Source organism: Lingula anatina, chromosome 10 (genome assembly GCF_051362555.1).
Source record: "Lingula anatina isolate TDL-2025a chromosome 10, LinAna3.0, whole genome shotgun sequence".
NCBI lineage: Eukaryota > Metazoa > Brachiopoda > Lingulata > Lingulida > Lingulidae > Lingula > Lingula anatina.
Genome location: NC_141776.1, coordinates 1,845,163 through 1,866,678, shown reverse-complemented (window position 1 = coordinate 1,866,678; position 21,516 = coordinate 1,845,163). Strand labels below are relative to the sequence as shown.

Below are 21,516 nucleotides of genomic sequence, written 5' to 3'. Positions count from 1 at the left end.
GAAATTGATTATTTAATATTGCTTTCCTTAACTACATGTATAATCACAGGCTTTTATACCATTGACTCAATTTCAGCATTTCGCCCACGTTAACACTGAGTAAAACTGTATACTGGGAAAATCCACGATTTGTGGATATTACATATGGCTACATGATTTTACTAGATTTCTGCAAAATTAAGTTACGTTTGAAACTTTTAAAAGGTGTTAGCGTTGAAGAATATGTGTTTGAGTTCTACAGTAAGATTTGCATCTCTGAACGTCTAAAAGAAAATCCGAGCTTTTGTCCTGTACATTTCATAAATAAGCCGAATGAAAACACACAGAATGCAGTTCTGAAAAGAATAATCTGCTTGTCATATTGAAAAAACGGGCTCTAAAATTATTTGAAATTATTAAAAATTAAACAGAAAGATACGTTGTATTTTCTCCTAGATTTGTGTACAGTGACCGTGAGATCTCATTTGCATAACACGTAAGTTTTATTCCCGGTATCTACCTTTGGAGGGGTTCACACTACAGTCTAATTAGAGAGCATTCAGAACAGATAATCCGCGAACCTACTGATCAGCAGACTAAATGTGTCCGACCCGATATTAAAGAGGAGCCGACTAATCTGCCGATGGTCCCCCGCCTCCGCACGTGCAATCAAACTGATTAAATCATGCCTCGGTGTGTTTATTGCAAGACTACTGCAGGGACGGTGCATGTGGAGGCTGGGAGACCATCAGCGGATTAGTCGGCTCTGCTTTAATGTTGGTCAGCCATATTTGATCCCAGCATCTGTTAGTCCGCAGACCAGCTTGTTCTGCACGGTCTTTCATTTTACATCCGACGGATCAAATATGTCAAAGCAAACTGTTTCCGGATGCAGTGGCGGATATAGGGGGTGGTCAGGAAGATCCCCCTTGAAATTAGAATTTTGAGTAGCTGAATCATAGTTCTAAACGATATACCAAATCCGCGGACCCCCCTTCAAATAAGCCTAGATTCGCCCCTGCAGGTATATTTTAACTCTCCAAAGGGCACTCCCTTTGGGTTCCCCCTGGGTCTCAGTTTATGTTAATTTCTTATCGGCAAAGTTTTATCATGCTTTTTGTCATTTTATCTTGAGGAGTAAGTAAGTGTTTTACGAAACTAGCTTCGACGTCAGTTGTACACAACTGGCCATAAACTAGTCCCTTGCTTTCATAGTAACGCAAAACATTTTGGGAGGAAGTAAAAGACTTCAAGTAATGTTGGTGAAGGCTTTCAGTGTAGATACGCTAACCATTTATTGGAAGGTAATTGGTTAATTTGAATCCAAGAGTAAGTCACTTTATAGTGCATATAGTGCAAATAAATTCTCACGGATCACCGCTTGATTTTTGACACCTAAGTATAATATAAATCCAAAGGAAGCGTCAATACAATCCGCTGAAGAACTCGTTAAAAGCATGTTGATCAACTTTAATTGAAATGATCGTTATCGTTATTTTTATTTTCAATAGCATGGATGTTACATGTGGCTATCAATTTGACATCCCGAATGTTGATGTAGATGGGGATATTGTAAGATGTCGCTGGGCAAAAGGTTATCCTGAGTGCGGCCAAATCTGTGGGAGACTGCCGGGGTCAACTTTGTATCCAGTACGTAAACTTTCTCTCTGTCTTTCTCTTTTTCTACTAATCGACATAAACATACTATGTATGTGTGTGTGTGTGTGTGTGTGTGTGTGTGTGCGTGCGTCTGTGCGTGCGCGCAGTCGCGTGTGTGTGTGTGTGTAAAATACCGTTTTAATAGACAAACATCTGGTTTAAGCTTTCAATTTCTTTACAAAGTAAAGGAATTGCCTTACCTTTTTTGACTCAGTCTTTTCTCCGGGTTAGTCAATCCAGTGCCAAATACCTTAAACTTATGAACTTGTTTTACATTCTCGCCACCGCTTTCAATGGGTTTTTAATACAGCCTTGACATTCAATATGGAATATTATTTCAGATCATTTTATTTCATTTCCCCCCTTTTTTGCGACTTCGAAATGAAAATAGGTTCACCAGCCTGTCTATACCGATGTTTCTCTGTTTTGCACTATATGTTTGCGCCAAACTATTGATGCTGTAGCACATGCTGTAGCTCAGTTTACGAGGCGTAATATCCGCCTCTTGTATACATAATTTCAAAATCCTCTATGAAGGCAAAGCCAAAATATTGATTTTTTTTACAAAACCGTATTCTGCTATACTTATATTTGGACAATCTCAAACAGTATTACCCAATGAAATCGCCATACCTGACGTAATTTAACACTACTACAGTAGAAGTGACCAACTTAGGCTTACTCGATTTTTGGATTTCTGAGTAACTTATAGCTTACAATAGAGTGTGTCAACAATGAAAACAGTATTTCTTTTTAATTTTTGGGCAACTCCGACTTACAATAGAGTGTGTCAACAATGAAGACAGCGTTTCTTTTGTATTTTTGGGCAACTTCGACTTACAGTAGAGTGTGTCAACAGTGAAACTTACTCGTATTTTGGATTTCTGACTACCTTATAACTTACAATAGTGTCAACAGTGAAATAGCTGTCAATAGTAAAATATCAATTAATTTCAGAACTGCACCCTTATTATCCCGTCTTCTAAGCGAAATCTTTACCGTAGTGGGTTATATCCAGTAGCAATAATGTTGGAAGATTTCCCAGCAACAAACATAACACAGGGTGGAGTACAGAAAGACGAAACAACTCCATTGTCGAAGGTCCCGCTGCAGGTTAGGAATGTTAACATGAATGTTTTAATTTAAAAAAATGAAAACATTGGCGAGCATAAAAATTTGAAAAGGACTGTGTGGTTAACCCTATAAGCATTGACGACCCCATGGCGTAGCTGTTCCCTGTAGTATTGTCTACCTAATTATCAAACAGAATGAACCTCCTTTTGTTTCCACAAGAGACATTATGCCCCACTTACGCATGTCCGTTTGTAGGACAGATCGTTACATATTTAATGCCCTTTTATGAACCATGTTGCTTGCTTAATGTCGCTACATATTCAGAGACTGACTTTGCTTCTTTTACTGCCACAGACATACATGAAATATTTATTTATTTATTTATTTATTTATTTATTTTAAGGCGACGTATGTGTTTCTGAAATTCTCATTTGTCACAAATTAATGTTTTATAATGAGTGAAAATAACTGGGTTATTTCAGTATCTTGCTCGCATAAAGGATGGCTGTAATTGCAGCAACCCGCCAACCTTTACAACTCCGCCACAGACAAAAAACCTACGTGCTGGGCAAACCTTCACCAAAAACCTAATAGCAACTTATCCCAGTGGGTATGTATGCACCTGCAAGCACTTTGCTTCCTTGTTCTATCAGCCTACGGTGGACATTTATTTAAAATATCATGTAGTTAAGACGTCAGTTGTCAACGAAATCTGTGTATCGACATGACATGTACATAATCCACACCCATGGATATATTATATCCATAACGTCCACTTCTTTCCACACATGTAGAATAAATGACATCATCGTCGTTCCACCAACCGGTGCTAATGTGGGTGCAATGGTTACCGAAAGTCGTACCATGGCCTCGGTTAACATAACCTGGACCCCGACCACTGCACAGCGCGGACACCACCTGGTTTGTTATCAAGCCTTTGGCAGTGATAGGTACGTTCTAACTCATTGAAGACCCTGTTCCTTTACCTAGATCAAACTGAACAGATCGAATCAACGCCAAGTTACGCTCGGCTTAAGCGGCTCTGATGCCTGGCACGTCTAGCATGCTCAATACTTAGGCTAATCGATTAATTTTATTATCATGTCTACTGATCTTACTTATTGTATATTCATGTAGAAGAGAAAGAAAAAATAAATACGAATCTGCAAAAAATATATAACATTACATTACAATACATTACATTACATTTCATTATATTATATTATATTATATTATATTATATTATATTATATTATATTTACAGATGCCCTGGACCATACTTATGTGACAAACTTATAGTAGGTAATATGTGATGAACTGAAAAAAAATATACGTTGGCACTCGCCTGCAAAAGAACATTTAAACCGCCTTAATGAACGTAATTTCATGACGTGTTTTCATAACGTCCATCTAATCACCTGAATTTTTTAGTTGAACTATAATTAATAAACAGAGGTGCAGAGCCATAGGACGTGTTTTCATGAGTTCCACATGTTTGAATATGATTTTATAGCTAAAAAAAAGATATCTACATGCACAACCATATGGCTTGATATCAGTCTACAGAGGTTACTATTACTGGTTCTGGTTACTATCTTCCAGCATCAAATTTTGCGTTGGTAAATTTACTGTGCAATTTCTTTCGCTGCATGCTTCACAACTAAGAGCTATTAGTTGTTATTTTTACCACCGCCAAGGAGGTTATATGTTTACATCCCTGTTTGACTGTTATCAACATAACTCAAAAATTAAAGTTATGGATCGATTTTGATGAAATTTTCAGCAACTGTCAGAAGTGGGCCAAGGAAGAGATGATTAATATGGTGGTGATCCGGATTATTAATCAATCAATAATCAATAATAATAAAACAATCACTGCCTTGGCGGATGTCTGCGCTCTCGGAGTGCTTTTCTAGTTCAATACTACAATATATGCAGTATTAGAAAGACACGGATTACCTTTTTCTCACAATGTTCCGTAGTAACCCTTGGGACAAATAAACAATGGTCAAAAATTTAAAACAAAAGCTAAACACGTTCCGCCATTCCAGCAGCCATACTTGTCGCACGAAACTGAAATGAGGATTATAAAATGATACCCATGCTCATTCAGTTGATATATTTCAATTCGTATATTTTGAGCATTTTAATAAGGCAGGGTAACTACTATTTATGGAATTAATTTTGTAAAAAAAATGTCCACCTGACACTTTTTGTGCACTTTTGGTCAGCATTTTTTCCCTCACTCTTCAGAATAAAAATCACTTAAACTAAATGTTGTCAATAGTTTGTTAATACTGCATCACCCAGTTTACTTCAGCGCTACTTTGACCCAGGGCGTCGAAATAAAAAAGTAATGAAAACTCGTACGGCGTTTTGGTAGATATGAAATAACCTCCAATACATGACTATGTGAAAAGCGATGCTTGTTAAGCCGTATTGATTATCCTGGAGGCGAATTTGTCAGCAGACACCATTTATGTCTCCTTGATCGAAAAGTTCAATACGATGCCGAGAAAGAAGCAATAAAATGACAAACTCAAGTATGATGTTCGAAATTTGGCCGATGGCGGCCGCTTTTATTGTGAATCCTTGTACTAAAATGAATTAAATTTTGATGTTAAAATGAAATAATTGTGACAGTGCCAAAATACGTAGATTTTACGTCTGAAAAGACTATTTTATATATAATTCCCAAACAACATAGTGCAGACGTTTTAATTTGTGGGGTTGCAAAGAGGCCACGATTTAATTCTAGTAAATAACACTTAAACAAATAAATACATCTGTAACATCGGTCAAGCTTTCCTCACCCCCCCTCTCACTCACGCTCTCTCTCCCTATTTCTCTCTCTCGTGTGTGTGTGCGTGTGTGCGAGTGTTGTGCATGCCTAAAAACCTAGACGAGGTCTAGACAGCCAAATATTCAACCAAAGAAGGCTTCTTATAGCTATTCTATTTGCATCACCCATTTAAAATCAGTGCTACTCTGATACAGGACGTCAGAATTAAAAATGATGGAAACCCGCATGACGCTGTGGATGATATAAATCACTTATTTGGCTATATGAAAAGCGATGTTTGTTTACGACCTCTGTTTTAGCATACTGTTTGGCGACCATGTATTTCTACGAACCAAATCAAAACTATGTTTACTTTTAAATTTGGTCAACGACAAAATTACAGTATCGACAGATGCAGTAACAAAAGACACAATCTTCAGAATGAAGACGTGGGTTTATATCTTGACAATTGCTAAAATATTTCCATAATAATTTTTGGTTCATGTGCTGTTGTCCAGATGCCTTCATTTCCACGTGGGACTGGTATTTATAGCGTAACATGTAGGTTTTATGTTAATTCATTTTGGAAAGGTGCCTTACTATCTTCACTGATTAATTAAATTTCTGTTCGTACTTTAACTAAATACGACTTAGGATTTTATGCTGAGAGTCATAAATAGCAAATCAAATGAGATATGAAAATTGAGGAGCACGAAAAAGAACCAAATGCAATACCCAAAATATTTTATTTTCATTTGATATTTTTAAGTCAGATATAATTTTAATAAATGTCCAAATGAATATATATTATTCATTTATATATCTATTATATATTTGGTTCTGAAATTAATCAAATAACTTTGTATCCTCCCTAGCATATTTTTGTTATTTCATTTTCTGGCGTTTATTTCGTAGATTCTGAAAGAAACGAAAAATACATTTGAGAAACACCTTGACCCCGTTTTTCATTACAGCACATTTTGGTGCATTCAGTAATATACCAGTCATAAATGAACATTATCAAACACAAGCCGAGAAATCTTTCATATAGTAAGCTTTCGGCCAACCTGACCTTCATCAGAATTACGTGAGTAGATGTTAATATTCAGGTGGTATAGCGACCAGGACACCCTTATGAAGGTCAGATAGATCCTCATGGATGGCTGGTGAGCAAATAAGAATGACAGAAAAGGGCGGCGACGATATTTATAAACGACGAAAGGCGCGAAGGTCTGACGGACTTACATTCCTAGGAATGTATGTCTGTGTGAAAGCTAATATGGCCTGTGTAAACGAAAATCGTGTGTATTTTGAACATTATGAAAAGTAACTGTAAATGAAAACTTATTTATAATTCGACTTGCTAGTTCTTCGAATAACTCTTTTCTGGGTCGGTGTTGTGCCTATCGGCTATGTACCCTCTTGAAGAAACTGAAATATAACTTCTATGTTGGGTCTAGCAAGGGTGCTGCTCGTCCCTTCCATACCCAATGTCAAGTGAGAGTGTGGTATCAGAATGTGAACGTATTCATAGTAGTGCAAGAAAGCGCGTGTCATCTGTAACCAATCAAAATAATCCGACGTGGCAAAATAAAATGACCAGCAAACATGACAAAGACAAAAATCACACAAAAGTTAAAAACGGAACTTTATGTTTATAGGGATTAGAACTCCCATCAGATTACTTAAAGATACTGTTCTGGATTCACATTGTTGCACAGCCTAACCACTACGCCAGAGAGACGAACCTGCAAATCGGCGTTTTTGCGGAGTAATTATATATGCTCACCTGCATTCCGTTCACAACGGTTCACACAGAGCAATTTTAATATCAGATAACTTACAGAAACGAATAAATGAGCAGATGCCTTGGTCATCAAAATCGCTATATTTGAACCACATAGACAATATGTGGCTAGGCCATTACTCGCCGAATCAACGGCCCAAATGTCCTACAACAAAACTGTACCAAATTGGACAAGTTTTGACCTACGCCTCGATTTTTTTTCCAGATTGAACTCTAAATATCTATCCCAAGGGCTACCTTGCCGCTTGAGAGTGCTGGTAGCAGCCAGAAGAGACCAGGCGTAACAACAACCGTTGCTGTGACTAGACACTGACATGAGGGTCCTTTGTGGCGAGTGTTATCTTTTACGGACGATAATTCGGAAAATATGGCGATCAAAAATATCTCTTTTATTGGATGTCGTATGACATCGAGTAGGCAATGTATTTCTGTTTGCTTCGATCAATGAACTGATATCACGACATTAAGGAGATAATCTTAAGTTATTAAAACACGGCTTTAATCATTATTTTCATTTGTCAGTCAGCATAATACGAAAAAATTGAGAAATGATTTGGCAAAATAAAAAAAAAAAATAAAAAAAAATCCCATATTAAATGTCAAGTCTGTATTCTGCGCATATCTTAATGCAATATAAATAGATCTTTACTCACATTTTTGATCAGATTCCAGTGGTATAGACATTGCCTGACGTCAAATTGCACAAGTTATTATTTATATTACATATATTTAAAAATTGGAAATTAAAAAATCTAATTATAAATATTATATATTACGGCTGGCTAGAGTGCCGTGTGTTACCTTTTGTCTTAACTCTTCAACTCGTCCATGTCTGTTTTTTCCCCTCTCTTTAAATACGGCGCAGTTTGCGGTAGGACCGTCTAATCCACTAACAGACACTGAATATATGAGGTAAGAGTACCTATTCTAGTGGGTTGGCCATATTTGACCGGCGGACTAGTTTGTAGACTGTTCTGAATGTAGTCCAAGACTTACCGGTGCATGCAGTTAAATCCATCCCCGCTGTAACCCTCGTTGCAAACACAATGTTGGCCATTTAATGAACCGCAGTTGTTCTCAGGCAATGGGCGATTACTTGGAGTGTAAGCGCAGTGTGCGTTTTCCCCACATTGTGCTGAAACCAAATCTAAAAAATGTAAGTATGCACTCGCCCGCGACTGAATACTACAAAGTTTTAAGTGGGTTCGCCATATTTGACTCGCGGACTAGTTTGGACTGAATGCGGCCTAAGACTTACCGGTGCAGTTAAATCCATCCCCGCTGTAACCATCGTTGCAAAAACAATGAAGACCAAATAGTGAATAGCACTTGTCATTGTTCTTATGAAATGGTTTACTCCTGGAAGCGCAGTGGGCGTTTTCCCCACATATTGCTGAAAACAAAGAAAACAGTGTACGTTGGTACTCGCCCGCGACAAAATATTAAAAAAATTTAAACCACTTTAATGGGCGTTATTTATGACGTGGTTTTATAAGTTCCACCTAATCGTTTTAATATGGTATTATAGTTTTATAAAGAGAGATCAAGAGCCATATGACTTGAGATCAATCTATAGTTACTATTACTGGTATTTGCTACATATCTTCTGGCATCAGTCATTGCGCTGCTAAATTTGCTTTGTAAATCTTTTTGCTGCATGCTTTACATCTTGGATGTATCAGCTGCTATCTGCCAATACTGAGATACACAATGTATGCAGTATTAGAAAGGAGCGGCTTACCTATTTCGCACTCTCTTCCGTAATAACCCTCGGGACAAATGCACCACCGTAGCATATTTGTCTTATTATATACACATGTTCCGCCATTCAAGCAGCCATACTTGTCGCACGAAGCTGAAATGAGGATATTGCAAGGCGTATAAAATGCTAAGTATGTATGCTCTTTCAGCTGAGATATTTTAATTCAAATAAATTGAGCATTTACTAAGGCAGGTCAACTAATGTCTATGGATTCATTTTGTACAGAATTTCCACCTGACACTGTTTTGTGTACTTTTGCTCAGCCTTTTTTTTGTCCTGTTCAGAACAAGATGTTGATGATGAGATTAGGGTGTGAACATTGGACCACCCACGCCATCAAACGAAAATTACATACTGTTCATTTCGCAGAAAAAATTAAAATAAATGAATAAAAACTCTGACATATAGAAGGAGACCCATTGCTAATGGGTAAATTGTATTACCTGTAAATGAAACATATCTGCTGGTATTGTTGCAATAGTAAACATGCTGTCTAACATTTGGCTGTGTATAACTATTTCCTGTTATCCACAAAGGACGTCCTCTGTTCTGAATGCGACCCAAGACTACACTTTGGGGTTGGACAGTCAAATCCACTTATATATAGACTGATGGATTAGGGGGAAGTATTCAAGTGAGTAGGCCATGTATTTGACCCGAGGACTAGTTAGTCCACTGTTCTGAATGCGACCCAAGACTTACCGAAGCATTTGAATCCATCCCCGCTGTAACCCTCGTTGCAAAGACAATGTTGGTCATATAAAGAATTGCAGTTGTCATTGTTCTCAGGCACTGGACGATTACGTGACGTGTCAGCACAGTGAGCATTTTCCCCACATTGTGCTGAAAACCAATTTAAAAAAAAAATGTACATTGGCACTCGCCCTCGACTGAATACTTGAAGATTTTAAGTGGGTTGGCCACATTTGACTTACCGGTGCAGTTAAATCCATCCCCGCTGTAACCATCGTTGCAAACACAATGTTGATCAAATAGTGAATAGCACTTGTCATTGTTCTCATATAATGGACTACTCCTGAATGCGCAGTAAGCATTTACCCCACATTTTGCTGAAAACAAAGAAAACTACAGGGTTACCACTTAATATGGAATATTATTTTTTGGCGAATAAATTTTCTACAAAATATTTAATTTCTCTCTAACTACTTTAAATCCAAAGCTGAGGTGTCACTCCATGTGTAGCCAGATGTGTTACCTAATTACCACACAACTCTCGAAACAATTGATGCATGCAGTTGCATGTTCTGTGGTCAGAAATGTGAGGGGTGGTCTTTTCGGCAATTTCTGCCCTTGTATAAAAACGCATGGGTTTGGTCAATCTTTGGAGCGTGTTTAGAGAAGCAACAAAGGGATCGCTCTGAAACTTGTCAGGTACCTTAGTGAAGATATGGTACGACAGCAAAGCAACGCAGCTTACTATGGGATTCTTGCTCTCAGAGAAAATGGCCAGAAACGGACAGCCATTGCCAGGTAATTCAACATTTATCAGGAACCGTTTGTGAAGTCCGCCAAAGAAATGCTGCTACAGGGGCACCTACTCCAATACCTCGACCAGGGTGTCCGCGTATCACACCAAGAAGACAGGATCGCCTTCTCCTTAGTGGACGCCGTGCTGGTCGTACAAAGACAACCAGTGTCCTCAGAAAAGAGAGGCAGAATATCATTCAAACGCCCGTTTCAAGATCCCACGTGAACAAGAGATTTCTGCAAGCCGGTTATTATGCACGAAGGCCAGTAGGGAAACCACTGTTAACAGCAGGTCATATACAGCGACGTCTGCAAAGGGCTGGGGACCACGTGCAGTTGCAGCCAAAACACTGGAATCACGTTGTTTTCAGTGATAAGGCCAGATATGGATTTTTTAGGGTTGATCGTCGAATCCGTGTCCACCGACGTGTACGAGGGGCATAAAACAATGATTGTGTACTGCCTAGGGTGCAAGCAGGGGATGGTAACGTCTCTGTTTTGGGGAGTATTTCATGTCGGTGCCCAGAACCAGCTGGTTTTTCTGAAGGCAACCTCATCCAGGATCCCTACAGAGACATTCTACAGCAAACAATGCTTCGATTGGTAAGATTCATCTTCAGGAACAACTTTGTGTACCAGGACGACTGGGCAACCCCACATCGAGGCCGCAGAATCACTGTTTTTCTTCAAAACCAATGGGTTCAGCAACTGCCCTGGCCTGCAAACTATCCAGATATGAACCCAATTGAAAATCTGTGGGCGGAAGTAACTCACAGAATTAATAGCTAGGGTCCTCGGCCGGTAAATAGTGATGAACTGCGACAGGCAAATATCACTGCGTGGGATGATATCCCCACCCAAACTCTAAAAAACGTGTCACAGGATATGTCATGTAGGATGAGGGCGCTGCAAGCGGCTGCTGGAGGTCATACCCGCAATTACTGACTTTTCATGATTTACTGTAGTGAGTTCTTTGACTGTGTAACATATCACTGTCCGTAGGCTATCATTTTCTTTAATATCTTATCTTAAAGTTTATACTGACATCAAAATGTTGTTATGGTTTTCTGGGGGTGTTCCTTTCTTTTGAATGACATCTTATGTCAGATTTAATATTATTGACCAAAATATCTCACAACAGAAGACTGGATGTTATTATCACTCAGTGACATACTTTTTTAATGACTCAAGCCAAAAAAATTTAATCAGCACTCAAAAATAACAATGATAAAAAATATTCCATATTAAGTGGTAACCCTGTAGATGGTGTCGATGGGTAACCATCGCATATCCCCGCACTTCACCATATTATCAAGAGCAGCTCACCCCTAGGGACCACTTACCACACATACACACACATCACTGCTTCATCCAAAGGTATTTAAAATGAACATGTAAAAAAAAATTCTTTATAAATATAAAAATACATGTATGTACACTGGTACATACATATAAAGGTATATATATGCTAAGAAACAGAAAAGAGAAAAATTATCTATCCACATATCTGGATAAATAAAACATGAATAATGTTTTAGATAAATGATAAATGAAAAATGATTAGATAATGACATATGTATAAGATGTAATGACACTGCTAATGTTAGTGATGTTTTTTTTTCTGCCCCATAAAGCTATTGCTTATATATCAATTTGGAGGTTTCAGGATTTTTTTTTTTTTTTTTTTTTTTTTTTTTTTTTTGTGGATTGAAATATAAGCAAGTTTTAAATGTCCTTCACTTATATGAAACAACAGAAACATCCACCCCCGGATACAGGTCAACACACAGATATTTTAAATTATTGATGTTGTTCCATAAAGGGACAATAACTCTTCGTTTTGGCCACTAACACATAGACGCCCGGACGCACTGACGCACAGACGGGCGGGATAACATGATCCCCGACTTTTGTCCCAAAAGTGCGGGGATAAAATGTACGTTATCCACAAAGGACGATAGTAAGTGTCACAAAGGCATTGCTTACTCAATTCGCATCTCTCGCCGAAAAAGTCATCGCGTCAAAAGCACTTGAAGCCAAGCGGTTCGTCGGCATTATCTTCACATTGCCCATTATGATAGCAACTGTCACGGTCGCATCCGTCGGAAACTAGATGTTGCAAAGCAATTTAAATGCTAGGCATGCTTTATCATTTCACATATATACTTTAAACTGTAGAAATTTAAACATTCTGAATAGAAAGGTCATGCATAGTTTATCCTGTTTACACTTTTACACCATGAGAGTGGTCTTGCTCACTCTTCTCGCCTGGCAAGTGATTTGTTGTAGAAACACAATGTTCTCAGGATGAAACCACCATCTTTGATCCTTGATATTATAACCTTACTAATCAACTGTGACATGGATTGGAGTGTGCAATGCAAAGGAGAACCAACCCCATAAAAACGTGGACCAACTCCCTCAAGCTGTTTAGGAAGAATGGGATAATATCCCACGAAGCAGAATTTTTACCCTTGTTGAAGGCTTGTCGCGCCATCTACAAGAGATAATTACAGTACGCGGTAGACGCACACGCTATTAGGCACGTGACCTTTAACGAGCACATCCTAATGCCAATTGTGTGTAAATTTGGTGATATTTGATGACGCATTTTCAATCAAATAGACATTTCTTTACATCTGTAGAAATCACAATGAAACATTGGATTTGAGGGGGTGCTTGTTATAAATTTGACTAAATGGTATACAATGTGTACTATAATACTATTATGTATTTTTGGACCATTAATCATGTTAGACATGGTATCTGGAATAAAAAGCACTAGTTATAACAATTTACACCTGTGAACTGATCATTTGTAAATAAAAGTACATGGAAATGTGGGTGGGACAACCTTTTTGACTAATATATATATATATACAGGTATATATAACATTGCATATATCTTTTTTTAATATATACATTTTTTTTCAATTTACATCTTAAATAAGTAAATAAAACTAAATAAAGCAAAATTAAATCTGCTTTATGTTTCATTTTGGACTAATGACATTTAACTATAGATTCAATGCGAAGCAGTTCTTTTTGGTTGACGGATGACGAACATTGTGGCTGTTCCTCAGGGCCATTAAAGTGATATGACTAGTTAACAAGCTACATGTAGATTTACTGTGCCCTGGCACTCAGGGTTGGCTGGACATACCAAAGACCATTATAAAAGTACCTGCTGTCTCCTCGCTTAGCACTAAGCAAATTGAGACTGAAGTAAGGAAAGACCTGGTCATGCGGTAGTGTTGGTTATTGTGAATGCTAACTACGAGAGGCGCATTTACCGCAGCTTGGATTGCTTTCTCCGCTGGGAGATGCGAATTAATGACTTTGAATTGAAAAGATCTATAAAAACCAGGCATATAATTATTGCAAACAAGCAATGTTGAGACCAAAATGCTGAAACGGAAAGTGATATAGTATCTCAGAACTGTAAACATGCTATTGTACAGAAACACGGATGTCGAGTTGGTCTCGATCTATACACTTACAAATTTGACTCAGCTGAGATTGACTGAGAAAGACGCACGCTATCAACGCCAAAACAAGGCTCGAGCAAAATAACAATCCCACCATTGATTTCTCGTTGAATTAGGTCAGGGAATGCAAAGTCTCCTCATATACTGCCAGTACCGGCATTTCAGTGTATCTCGTGAAAAACGTGACACACGGGAAATTATCCAATCACGAAATTCCTTATTTGAATATCGATGACCCGTTAACTGTCACACGCCATTTGTGGGTCTTCCATTGGTTTCTTTCACTCAGCACGAAACGTGCTTTTATATTGACCTAGAAACTTGATGAAATTCAGTCTCTCTCTCTCTCTCTCTCTCTCTCTCTCTCTCTCGCACGCGCGCGCGCGTGTGTGCGTGTGTGTCCTGTACATGCCTAAACAGATAGATGGCGGATATAAACTGTTGGAACAATAGCCAAATTATTCAACAAAAGTAAATCCTCTCACATCAGAGAACTATTTTATTTGCATCACCCAGTTAATTTCGGTGCCACTCTGATACAGTTCGTCGGAGTTAAAAATAATGAAAACCCGCATGACACTTTAGATAATATGAAATTACTGCCAGTATATGACTATATGAAAAGCGATGTTTGTTTACAACCTCTGTTTTAGCATACTGTTTGGCGACCATGTCTTTCTACGAACCAAATCAAAATAATATGTTAACTTTTACATTTGATCAATGACAAAATTGCAGAATATAGACGGATGCAGTAACAAAAGACACAATCATCCGAATGAAGACGTGGTTTTACATCTTGCCGATTGTTATTTTTTCCAAAATAATTTTTGATTGATATGCTGTTCTTCAGATTACTTTGGAACTTGTATTCAGCCCGTAACATGTAGGTTTTATGTTAATTGATTTCGGTAACGTGTCTCACTATCTAAAATGGAAATTATCTTAAATCCTGTCAAAACAGTTTAACAAAAGTGGAATAATACGATTTTGGTAAGGTGTCTTACTATCTTAACCGATTAAGTAAATTTCTGTTCTTACTTTAACTAAATACGACTTAGGCTTTTATGTTGAGGGCCCTAAATAGCAAAACAAAAGAGATAAAAACTGTGGAGCACGAAAAAGAACCAAATGCAATGCCCAACATATTTTATTTTCAATTGATATTAATTCAGATATAACTTTCAATGAATGTCCAAATGAATATATGTATTGTATATTTGATTCTGAAATTTATCGATTAACTGTGTATCCTCTCTTGCCTATTTTATTTATTTAATTTTCTGGTTGTTTACTTCGTCGATTCTGAAAGAAAATAAATGTATCTTATGAACACCTTGACCCTTTTTTATTATTATAGCACATGTTGGTGCATTCAGTAATAAGTCATTGATTCAGCCATAAAGAAAAAAAATATCAAACACAAGCCGAGAAAACTTTAATGCCGTTAGCTTTTGGCCAACCTGGACGTAGGCTCTTACGGAATGACGTCGTGTGTAAATGTTGATACTCAGTGACCAATAGGTGGTATAGCGGCCCTGGCACTCTTATAAATGTCAGGTAGATCGACCTATTTATGGGTGGCTGGTGATTGCTGTTGTTGATAGTCCTTAGTATCTTACATATGGTATTAGACGACTCGGATTCAAGGAAATTGGTGGCTGGTGATTGCTGTTGTTGATAGTCCTTAGTATCTTACATATGGTATTAGACGACTCGGATTCAAGGAAATTGGTTGAATTCCAGTCAGTACTGTGGCCGGTGTATATTACATGTTTATAGAAATGGCAGAGCTGGTAGGCCTATTGCCTATATACAGCCTCTGGTTTTCTGTGTTCACTTATCCTTACCTTATATTGTCTACCTGTCTCAAGAAAAAATAAAAGAATTGGAGTTACGGCCGTTAATCTCACATATAGTCAGAATTTTTGGGCTTGTGTTTGACAATTTTTATTATTATTATTTTTATGATCCAACTGCCAAGCCGATAAACAATGTTATTTTAGAGCTCCTAGTAACTTTTGACGTTTCTAGTACTTTTACCTATTTCCATATCAAATAAACAGACTTACATAAAGCTTGTATGCTATGTAAATATTTCAATGTAATGCATACATGTATAGCCCTTTACTCAAGTGTTTGATTACACTCCGTTGTATAGGCATCTCACGTCAAATTTCTTAATGTATTTTTTATAAACAAAACTAGAAATTGGAAAAAAAAACTCTATCAATAAGATGCTATATTACAACTGGCTAGAGTGTTATTATCGTTTGTTAAGACTCTTGGACTCGCCCTTTTTTTCTCACTCTCAAAAAATACCTTCGTGAATTGGCTATCATTCTCTCCAAAGAAAAAGCAAATTATCTGGGACGTGCTTCATACACAACTAGATGGCGTCAATGGGTAGCCATCACACATCCCCGCACTTCCCATATTGTAAAGAGTCGACCTAGTTTAAGTGGTTTTCATTAACATTGTGTGAGATTTCTGGCGCAAAAAAATCTTACCTATTAGCACTCTAAGGTAACTCAAAGGTTTTTGATCATCATAACACAGTGCATGTTTTTTTTTCAATCTACCATTTTGCCAATTAAAAACAATAAAAATCCTCTCAAAAACATAAAAAATATGATGGTCTGGAAAATATATTTTTGACTTTTGTCACCAATGAGCGGGGAAAATAAATAAATAAACAAATAAATAAATATCTCAATGGGCTAAGTTTAGTCTGCTAAAATCTGATTGCTGACTATGATAAGTCGATTTAATTAGCCACAATGGCCTTAAAGTGTTACGGTCAAGGTTAGACTGACATTTGTTAGATTTCGCGATTTTTATCAGGCTTATCATGATGTTGAACAGTAATCGGTGACAAAACAACGTTGCACGTGACAAAATTGATTATTTGTTATTATAGACAAAAGACGTCGCTTCTGATTCTCAATTCCTTTTACATTGTAAATTATACCATTGGAATTTTAGTATTAATTGGGATTAGACTGACCCAGGGGGTTGATTGATACTATTTTTTTCTTTTACTACGTCGTAATTTCTGCTTTCTCTTCCTGGATCATTAGAGTAAGAAAGTTCAAACTTTAGGGATTTGGTAGACCTATGACCTATCACTAGGGGTGTGCATGAGCCCTTAGGGTTTTTGTAAAATTGTAGATTGGGCTGTCCATGTGTGTGTGTGGGGGGGGGGGGGGGGAGAGTCGATTCTCAATTCTTTTCACGTTATGGTTTCAGCTAACTTATGGTATACCAATAAAACTGTTCAATGAGAAGGGCGGATTAACTAGTCTAGGGGTCATATAACGCGACCTTCTAATCAAACTAATAGATACTGAATAGATTAGAGAGAAGTATTCAAGTGTGTCGACCACATTTGACCGGCAGACTAGTGAGTCCACTGTTCTGAATGCAACCTAGGACCTTAGGCTCTATTCCCATAGATTTTAGATCGATCTATCCCCGCGGGGAGTCTCACTAGATTACTTTCAGATAATCCGACTTAAATGTCCGTCCCGCCTACTACAAGCTAGGTAATTAACTTTCGTGTCCGCCCGGTTGACAGCTATTTAGCGTGAATCCCCAGGGAGTTAGGTCGATCTAAAGTAGGTCGATCTAATCTATGGAAATGGGGTGTAAGACTTACCAGTGCAGTTAAATCCATCCCCGCTGTAACCGTCATTACAAACACAATATTGGTGATGTACTGAATTGCAGTTGTTTTTATTCTCGGGCAATGGAAGATAAAGCAGATTGAAATAGCAGTGTGCGTTTTCCCCACATTGGGCTGAAAAAAAAAAAATAATGTACGTTGGCACTCGTCTCAAAAGAAAAATTTAAACCGTATTAATGGACGTTTTTTCATGACGTGTTTTCATAACGTCCACCTAAGAAGAGATCTACATGTAGAGCCATATGGCTTGATATCAGTCTATAGAGAATACTATTACTGGTTCTGGTTACTATCTTCAGGCATCAATTTTTGCGCTAGTAAATATATTGTGTAATTTCTTTTGCTGAATGCTTCACAACTTAGAGCTAATCGTTGTTATCTTTACCTCCGCTAAGGGGGTTATGTTTTCACCCCTGTTTGTCTGTTTGTTTTGTTTGTCTGTCATCAACATAAGTCAGAAAGTTATGGATCACTTTTGATGAAATTTTCAGGAACTGTCAGAAGTGGGCCAATGAAGAGATGATTAATTTGGTGGTGATCCGGATCAATAATCAATCAATAATCAATAATAATAAAAAATCGCTGCCTTGGCGGATGTCTGCGGAGTGTTTTTCTAGTTCAATACTGAGATACACAATACATGTATGTGCAGTATCAGAAAGACACGGCTTACCTGTTTGGCACAATGTTCCAAAATAACCCTTGGGACAAATACACCACGGCTGGAAATTTACAATAAAAGCTGTACAGGTTCCGCCATTCCAGCAGCCATTCTTGTCGCAATCATCTGAAATGAGGATATTGTAATTAAGGTTTAAAAATGATACGCATGCTCTTTCAGTTGAGATATTTCAATTCGTATATTTTGAGCATTTTACTAAGGCAGGGTAACTAATATCTATGGAATTAATTTTGTACAAAATGTCCACCTGACACTTTTTGTGCACTTTTGATCAGCGTTTATTTCCCTCACTCTTCAGAATAAAAAAACACTTAAACTAAATGTTGTCAATAGTTTGTTAACACTGGACCACCCACACTATGACACGGTTTTGCAGTAAAAAAATTAAAATAAATAAATAAATAAAATTCTTACATATTTAAAAGACACACTGATAATGGATAAACTGTGTTAAATAAAACATATGTGCTGCCAATATGCTGTCAACTGTGGCAATAGTTAACATGTTGTCTAATATTTTACTGTACAGAACTATACCCTGTTGTTCACAAAGGACGACAGTAACTGTAACAAAGATATTGCTTACTGAATTCGCATCTCTCTCCGACAAAGTAAGGGATGCACTTGCACTGGAAGCCAGACGGCTCGTCAGGATTTTCTACGCAAAGCCCACCATTATAGCAACTGTCATTCTTGCATTCGTCTTAAAATAGATGTCGCAAGGCAATATAAAAGGCAGGCATGTTTTATAATTTCACACATATAGTTAGATTTTTTGAAATTCATACAATTTGATTAGATATTCCATGCACAGTTTTTCGTATTCACACTGTCATGGCTATTGTGCCTGGCCCATGCCTAAATGGTTTATAAAGTGTCAACACAGAGTGCTCCATTCTGGTGCAGGAACTCATGAGTTTGATCCCCAAAGCCTTGTCATAACAAAGACCATTATAATAGTAGCTGCTGAATGCTTGCTTAGCATGATATTGTACATGAACTTGGATGTCGAGTTGGTCTCTATACACTTACCGGTTTGACTCGGCTTAGTTTGACTGAGAAAGACGCACGCCATCAGGGCCAGAACAAGGCTCGGGCAGAACAACAATCCCGACATTGATTGGTTGATGTTCGATAAAGTACTCTTTTCTAGCATTTCTATGCTGGAATAAAATACGTTATTCAGAAAAAGAAAGTGGCAAAATTTTAACGTAATCATGATTATGCATACATGTATGACAATCTTTAAACTCAATTGGGCTTACTTTCTTGAAAACACCGCAACTTACTATGTACAGGGTACATGTACACAAGCAATGCGATATGACGATATATTATCTTTCTCGAAGGAATTGCGATTTGCAACCGCACGATCACGCCAATATCATCGCTTGTTCCAAGGCTTTTATTTGTGGTGAGTCAACCCGGTCGCAGCTGTCTGTGCGTGCGCCTGATTCATCGTTTTTACTAACATGATAGCAGGTTTGGGTGCTGGTTATGATAACATCTTATTGAGGACGGAAACTTATGAAAGATGGAATCATTCAGTAACCGTGACTGAAAAAATGAAATTGAAACTCTGTCATGAGGTCGTAGGGCTTCTCGATCATACACTTCTTGTTTGCTAAATATGTTCACACAAAAATCCTTTGTTTGGTTTCAGGTTTCGAAAATAATGCTTAAAAACCTTTTTTTTTTTTTTATTGACACAATACATCAAAAAACATGACAATACAAACACAAACAAACAGACACTCGCTCACACACTTACACATAAGAGATGTTATACTATATAACACTTTTTAGTTAATTACATCGTCGTACGCTTAATCTTCAAATTGAAAATAACTTAATTATATTTGAATTGTACTGACAGATTAACTTATCTGTTTTCACCAGATATCTAAGCGATGAAATCAAACCTCCTAATGTTGGTTTACCCTGTGAACATCTTCTTAAATAAATATAAAATTTAAATTGCAACATTATGAGATTAATACTTGGAGAGAGGCTCGTAGAGCCGACTAAGCAATTCCTTTTTGAGACAGGTAGAGTAACTTGAGTATTAGATAATATATATTCTACCAAGTCGGTCAATAATTTTTGGGTAACCGCACAATTCCAGAATAAATGCTCAGTTGTTTCTTCAGCTCCTTTGCAAAGGGAACATATACTGCTGTCGACCATTTTATATTTGAAAAGCAGTGAATTTGTGGTAAGGATATTATGATTAATTCGAAATTGGAACCAGTGAAGCTTTGAATCTTTTGTTATTTTGAAAGGAAGTTCGAAAATCTTCGGGCATTCATTTTCCTCCAAATTTAACAACTCCTTCCATTTATTCATACCTTTCGACATCTCAAGAACACCTACTTTACTTAAAGTTTTATAATAAATCTTTGAGCCTTTTGAACAACCTGACAGCAACAATATACAGACTTGACATTTAATATGGAATATTTTTTTCGAAATGATTTTTTATCAGTTTTTTCCTATTTTGCTGACTGATAAATGAAAATAAGGATTATAATCGTGTTTTAATAACTTTAAATTATCTCTTTGATGTCATTGTGACATCAGTTTATTAGTGGAATTTGCCAGAGAAGCAAACAAAAACACATTGCCTATTCTATGTCATACGACTCCCATTAAAAGAGATATTTTGGATCTCCATATTTTCCAAATTATCGCCTGTAAAAGGGTAATACGCTCCACAAAAGACCCTCGTGTCAGTTGCTAGTCACAGTAATGGTCGTTGTTACGCCTGGCCTCTTCGTGGCTGTTGCCAGCGCTCTCAAGCGGCAAGGCATTTCTTGGGGGTAGGTTTTTAGAGTTCAATCTGGAATAGCATTCCAGGCATCGGTCTAAAATTGTCCAATCTGGTCCAGTTTTGTTGTAGGACATGTAGGCAGTTGATTGGCAAATAATGGTCTAACGAAATATTGTCTATGTGGTTCAAATGTGGCGATTTTGATGACCAGGGTAGCTGCTCATTCCCTTGGTTCTGTAAGTTATCTGCTATTAAAAGTGCTCTGTGTGAACCTGCAACCGCATCGTGCAACCTAGAATTGTTTCTAAGGTGCTCCCTATCAAATGATAGTCAAGTGGTT

The 21,516-nt window shown here is 37.5% G+C and overlaps 3 protein-coding genes across 5 annotated transcripts; 1 reads left to right on the top strand and 2 right to left on the bottom strand.

Annotated features, from left to right (window-relative positions):
* Positions 1 to 2,606: 2,606 nt before the first annotated feature.
* Positions 2,607 to 4,121, top strand: LOC147759353 (uncharacterized). The gene is made up of 4 exons (XM_086996725.1): positions 2,607 to 2,751; positions 3,195 to 3,322; positions 3,507 to 3,662; positions 3,977 to 4,121. The coding sequence occupies exons 1-4, from the start codon at positions 2,665 to 2,667 to the stop codon at positions 4,023 to 4,025; spliced, it is 420 nt and encodes a 139-aa protein (XP_086852851.1). The 5' UTR covers positions 2,607 to 2,664; the 3' UTR covers positions 4,026 to 4,121.
* Positions 4,122 to 6,261: 2,140 nt separating this feature from the next.
* On the bottom strand, positions 6,262 to 10,152 carry LOC147759352 (uncharacterized). 2 transcript variants are annotated; one of them, XM_086996589.1, is made up of 6 exons: positions 9,999 to 10,152; positions 9,766 to 9,906; positions 9,043 to 9,156; positions 8,560 to 8,694; positions 8,298 to 8,436; positions 6,262 to 6,412 (listed from the first exon to the last, which is right to left on the bottom strand). In XM_086996589.1, the coding sequence occupies exons 3-6, from the start codon at positions 9,095 to 9,097 to the stop codon at positions 6,385 to 6,387; spliced, it is 357 nt and encodes a 118-aa protein (XP_086852715.1). In that variant the 5' UTR covers positions 9,098 to 9,156; positions 9,766 to 9,906; positions 9,999 to 10,152; the 3' UTR covers positions 6,262 to 6,384. The 2 variants fall into 2 exon arrangements, with proteins under 2 accessions (XP_086852715.1, XP_086852714.1); XM_086996588.1 differs by lacking the exon at positions 9,999 to 10,152 and having other exon boundaries at positions 9,766 to 9,988.
* Positions 10,153 to 15,179: 5,027 nt separating this feature from the next.
* On the bottom strand, positions 15,180 to 19,692 carry LOC147759351 (uncharacterized). 2 transcript variants are annotated; one of them, XM_086996500.1, is made up of 5 exons: positions 19,439 to 19,692; positions 18,993 to 19,109; positions 18,398 to 18,511; positions 17,698 to 17,838; positions 15,180 to 15,344 (listed from the first exon to the last, which is right to left on the bottom strand). In XM_086996500.1, the coding sequence occupies exons 1-5, from the start codon at positions 19,623 to 19,625 to the stop codon at positions 15,331 to 15,333; spliced, it is 573 nt and encodes a 190-aa protein (XP_086852626.1). In that variant the 5' UTR covers positions 19,626 to 19,692; the 3' UTR covers positions 15,180 to 15,330. The 2 variants fall into 2 exon arrangements, with proteins under 2 accessions (XP_086852626.1, XP_086852625.1); XM_086996499.1 differs by lacking the exon at positions 15,180 to 15,344 and having other exon boundaries at positions 17,478 to 17,838.
* Between the last annotated feature and the right edge of the window lie 1,824 nt (positions 19,693 to 21,516).

Bases quoted from the DNA above. Each gene is read 5' to 3' on its own strand.
- LOC147759352 (XM_086996588.1), bottom strand. From the start codon at position 9,937: ATGTACATTTTTTTTTTAAATTGGTTTTCAGCACAATGTGGGGAAAAT. The intron at 8,437-8,559 runs GTAAGTCTTAGG...ATTTGGTTTCAG, and splicing joins GGATGGATTTAACTGCACCG to CACAATGTGGGGAAAACGCA. The intron at 6,413-8,297 runs GTAAGTCTTGGA...CGTTTCTTTCAG, and splicing joins GGATTTAACTGCATGCACCG to AATCTACGAAATAAACGCCA.
- LOC147759351 (XM_086996499.1), bottom strand. From the start codon at position 19,625: ATGATTACGTTAAAATTTTGCCACTTTCTTTTTCTGAATAACGTATTT. The intron at 18,512-18,992 runs GTAAGCAATATC...TCCTCATTTCAG, and splicing joins CGGAGAGAGATGCGAATTCA to ATGATTGCGACAAGAATGGC. The intron at 17,839-18,397 runs GTAAGCCGTGTC...TTTTTTTTTCAG, and splicing joins TGGAACATTGTGCCAAACAG to CCCAATGTGGGGAAAACGCA.
- LOC147759353 (XM_086996725.1), top strand. From the start codon at position 2,665: ATGTTGGAAGATTTCCCAGCAACAAACATAACACAGGGTGGAGTACAG. The intron at 3,323-3,506 runs GTATGTATGCAC...CCACACATGTAG, and splicing joins ATAGCAACTTATCCCAGTGG to AATAAATGACATCATCGTCG. The intron at 3,663-3,976 runs GTACGTTCTAAC...TTATATTTACAG, and splicing joins CAAGCCTTTGGCAGTGATAG to ATGCCCTGGACCATACTTAT.